We start from the raw sequence: 4,761 nt of genomic DNA on the forward strand, positions 1-4,761 counted from the left end.
ATGGGGGAGGGGAGGGTGACTCGATATGAATGGTCTTGGAAGGGGAGGTCGGGTATCTCGGAATCGTTGGCCGCGTAGATAACAATGAATTCCGCGTTCCTCTATATATGGCGGTAGGGAGACTCCATCGGTATTGGACGTTGTCTGCAGGGAGCGGTGGATGGTCGGAGGTCATTATAGAGTCCAGCGGAGGATCTTCTGGGTGGAAGTCTCTGTGATGATTGTTGGCCTCCTCGGATCTCACCATTGGAGGATGATTTGGGGGAATTCCCCCCTCAGTGATCGGGGGAAGCGCTGGGACGACGCTCGGGAGGTCTTCTCGTTCCTCTTCCTCGGCTGCCGGTTTCCGGGATGGAACTCGATGGGCTTTGTTGTCTTTGGAATGATCTCTGTAACCAGAAGTCTCCGTATTGCAGGATGACCTCCTCTGCCCGGCCTCTGACCGACGTGGACTTCTGTTCCGGTTCTCGTATAGAAGAGATCAACAAACTCCTGGAGGAGCTGGAGAGGAGGGAGAGCGGCACCCTGCATGGCAGAGAGGTCCTGCAGAGCTGCGTGCAGGCCAAGGACCTCATCTTCTCCTTAGTGGGTAGGTGGCTTATCACCGGGGGAGGGAACTGAACTCAAAAAGATGGAGGGAACATCTAGAAATGTCCATTGTGCTGCAGTCGTACCCTGAAAAATCTTCCTTATATGTGGAATTTCTCCTGATAATAGCAGTGCACTTCCTGTGCCCAGGAATTCCTCGTGAGTTTACTTCCTGTGCCTAGGAACTCCGCGTGAGTTTACTTCCTGTGCCCAGGAATTCCTTGTGAGTTTACTTCCTGTGCCTAGGAATTCCTCGTGAGTTTACTTCCTGTGCCTAGGAACTCCGCGTGAGTTTACTTCCTGTGCCCAGGAATTCCTTGTGAGTTTACTTCCTGTGCCTAGGAATTCCTCGTGAGTTTACTTCCTGTGCCCAGGAATTCCTCGTGAGTTTACTTCCTGTGCCTAGGAACTCCGCGTGAGTTTACTTCCTGTGCCCAGGAATTCCTTGTGAGTTTACTTCCTGTGCCTAGGTATTCCTGATATCAGCGCACTTCCTGTGACATATGTTGAGTATTAAATATCTGCTCCCTGGTCTAACAGAGTCTGGCAGGGGGGAAGTCTTCCAGCGCCGACTTCCTAATTGGCTCTGAGATGTCATATGATCAAATGCCAAGAGCCGAAAAGGAAGCTGGTGAGAGAGGATGTCACAATGTCCTTTAAGAACACCCACTTTTCACCATGAGCTTCAATCACTGCGGCACCACGGAGCATGGCCACCAGTCACTGCGGCACCACGGAGCATGGCCACCAGTCACTGCGGCACCACGGAACATGGCCACCAGTCACTGCGGCACCACGGAGCATGGCCACCAGTCACTGCGGCACCACGGAGCATGGCCACCAGTCACTGCGGCACCACGGAGCATGGCCACCAGTCACTGCGGCACCACGGAGCATGGCCACCAGTCACTGCGGCACCACGGAGCATGGCCACCAGTCACTGCGGCACCACGGAGCATGGCCACCAGTCACTGCGGCACCACGGAGCATGGCCACCAGTCACTGCGGCACCACGGAGCATGGCCACCAGTCACTGCACACCAGTCACTGCGGCTCCCTGGAGCGTGGCCACCAGTCACTGCGGCTCCCTGGAGCGTGGCCACCAGTCACTGCGGCTCCCTGGAGCGTGGCCACCAGTCACTGCGGCTCCCTGGAGCGTGGCCACCAGTCACTGCGGCTCCCTGGAGCGTGGCCACCAGTCACTGCGGCTCCCTGGAGCGTGGCCACCAGTCACTGCGGCTCCCTGGAGCGTGGCCACCAGTCACTGCGGCTCCCTGGAGCGTGGCCACCAGTCACTGCGGCTCCCTGGAGCGTGGCCACCAGTCACTGCGGCTCCCTGGAGCGTGGCCACCAGTCACTGCGGCTCCCTGGAGCGTGGCCACCAGTCACTGCGGCTCCCTGGAGCGTGGCCACCAGTCACTGCGGCTCCCTGGAGCGTGGCCACCAGTCACTGCGGCTCCCTGGAGCGTGGCCACCAGTCACTGCGGCTCCCTGGAGCGTGGCCACCAGTCACTGCGGCTCCCTGGAGCGTGGCCACCAGTCACTGCGGCTCCCTGGAGCGTGGCCACCAGTCACTGCGGCTCCCTGGAGCGTGGCCACCAGTCACTGCGGCTCCCTGGAGCGTGGCCACCAGTCACTGCGGCTCCCTGGAGCGTGGCCACCAGTCACTGCGGCTCCCTGGAGCGTGGCCACCAGTCACTGCGGCTCCCTGGAGCGTGGCCACCAGTCACTGCGGCTCCCTGGAGCGTGGCCACCAGTCACTGCGGCTCCCTGGAGCGTGGCCACCAGTCACTGCGGCACCACGAAGCATGGCCACCAGTCACTGCGGCACCCAGGAGCATGGCCACCAGTCACTGCGGCACCCTGGAGCATGGCCACCAGTCACTGCGGCACCCTGGAGCATGGCCACCAGTCACTGCGGCACCATGGAGCGTGGCCACCAGTCACTGCGGCACCACGGAGCATGGCTACCAGTCACTGCGGCTCCATGTAGCATGGCCACCAGTCACTGCGGCACCACAGACCTGGCCACCAGTCACTGCGGCTCCCTGAAACGCTTTGTATGATAAACTTTCTTTAGCCTCCATAGATCTGTCCCTATCATGGGAGGAATAGTCGGTTGTGTTTGCCCCTCCAGACAAAGGTTCCCAATCCTCCCCTTATGTCCCGGGCCCCGTTTCCTCCTGACTGCCTCCGGAGTCGTACTGCAATTTGCATATTCTCATTGGGAAAGACCGTAACCATGGAAACCATTGTAATATATGTTTTGTGTTTTCTTTCTCCAGGTCAGATTCGTCCTCTGCCATCTTCGAATGCCTTCCTTCTCCTGTCTGGCGGGCTGTGTTCTGGACTTCTTGATGTTTCCCCCACCGATTTAGGGACTTCCTCCCCCTTCATTTCATATTCCATCTCCTACACGCTCCTAGTCCCCATCCTCCGTCTCCCATCCCCTGACGTCTTGTCGCAGCCTTGTCCATGCCACTACCTCGTTCCTAGGTCCCTCTGGGAGCCTCCACCCCCAGAGCTGACTTCTGACGCTGAACATCTCACACCACATTCCATTGCTCAATGGTTCCTTCCTTCTCTCCTCTCTGCGGTCTCCAGCCTGTCCCATTCCTTCCTTCCCCTGATTCTGGAGAGGGCCGAGCAATGGGGTAACTGTGCCTCCATCCTGCTGTCGGAACCGAGTGGTCTCCTCATTCGCTTTGATGTTGTCCCTGTAGTAGAGGTCCAGGGTTGGCCCTCTGGGGCTCAGCATCTAGATGACTGGGTGAATGAAGATGGAATCCCACCTAAGGTATTCCATCTTCTTCCTTGGGGAGCTGAGGGACAGTGGCGGGTGGGCTTCCCAGGGGTTGAGCTGTACATGCGACGATACATACACCCAACACTGTCCAGGGTGCTGAGAGCCTCTATGGCAGTGTTGGGTCCAATACTTCAAAAGCATGGAGGTCCAGGTCCATATGTATTATGGATCACCCTCATACATGCCTGTGAGAGGCTCCCACAAGCGTTCCTGTGCCAAGGGCAGAATGCGGCCTTATGTTTTCTCGGCCTCCTGGAGGAGCTTTCCCTCTCCTTCCTTCGAGGATCATGTCCAAACCCATTCCTGCCGGGATGTGATCTGCTCTTGGGCTCCACCCAGGGCCACTACCTTGCCCGGAAAGTGTCTGAGGTAAGGGCCCAACCAGTGTACTTTCTCCGTGAGGTGGTGAGGGAAGCCAAGGAGGTGGTGAGAGGGGAGAAGATGGAGAAGGAGGATGTTGAGGAGGAGAAGGAGGAGAGAAGTTCCAGCTGTTACCCCAGCTAGGGTAACGAAATCCTCAAATAGATTTATTTTGAATATTAATGGCCTGCTAGGAAAATGCAATTCTGACCAACCATACCTCAAGTGAGATTATGAGGCACGCCCCTATTTTAATGAGCAGATGACAGTGGGTGTGGCCTGCCTAAATGAAGAGTGTGACTGGCTGCAGATAGGTGAGTCCAGGCCTAACTGGGCTTTGATCTTTTGCTTTTGAAACGTGAAGGTACCATGAGCACACAGCAATAGTCTGCAGGAGCATGAGGCAGCTCAGCAATACTCTGCAGAGAAAAGTTTACTCCACCAATGCTCTGTAAGCTCGGGGAGTGCGGGGGATGTTCTTCAGAGGTCAAGGCATTGGCGATGCTCTGCAGAGCGCAGGAGTACCGCAACAACCAAGGTTAATGGCTTAGTAACGAGATGCTCTGCAGACCATTTTAATAACATTGCAGTGCATATAAAATATTCCTCCCTTAACCCTTCAACCTCCCAGTTCTTGCCGCTCCATTACCGCTCTTCTTCCCCACATAGTCCTCATTAACCCCCTACGTCCCTGCAGAGCATTGTCCACTCAGGCCTTTCTTTTTAACCAGTGTAATTAACCCCTCGCCCTCCAGTCCCTGCAGAGCATCTTTTCCCTGCCTTGTCTTTGTTATGATGACATCATAAACTGTGATCTGTTAAGAGTGTTGCAGGGCGGCGTTGCGTTGTACATGATGGATTCGCCTCACGTCCCGTACAGGGCGTCCCTCCCTTTAATTCTGATCAATTTTCTGATTAGCTCAGTGGCTGGCGGCTGCGTGTGTGTGTGTATATATTATATCAATAACCTGCTGGCAGCACACCGAGAGCGATGTCACCCCCCCCCC

The 4,761-nt window shown here is 56.4% G+C and overlaps 1 protein-coding gene across 1 annotated transcript; it reads left to right on the forward strand.

Moving 5' to 3' along the window:
* The first annotated feature begins 417 nt into the window (after positions 1 to 417).
* LOC108801938 (transmembrane protein 102-like) lies at positions 418 to 3,913 on the forward strand. Its single transcript, XM_018573844.1, has 2 exons — positions 418 to 589; positions 2,874 to 3,913. The coding sequence occupies exons 1-2, from the start codon at positions 418 to 420 to the stop codon at positions 3,896 to 3,898; spliced, it is 1,197 nt and encodes a 398-aa protein (XP_018429346.1). The 3' UTR covers positions 3,899 to 3,913.
* Positions 3,914 to 4,761: the final 848 nt, after the last annotated feature.

This window comes from Nanorana parkeri, unplaced genomic scaffold, assembly GCF_000935625.1.
Source record: "Nanorana parkeri isolate BGI_ZX_2015 unplaced genomic scaffold, ASM93562v1 scaffold2568, whole genome shotgun sequence".
Classification (NCBI taxonomy): domain Eukaryota; kingdom Metazoa; phylum Chordata; class Amphibia; order Anura; family Dicroglossidae; genus Nanorana; species Nanorana parkeri.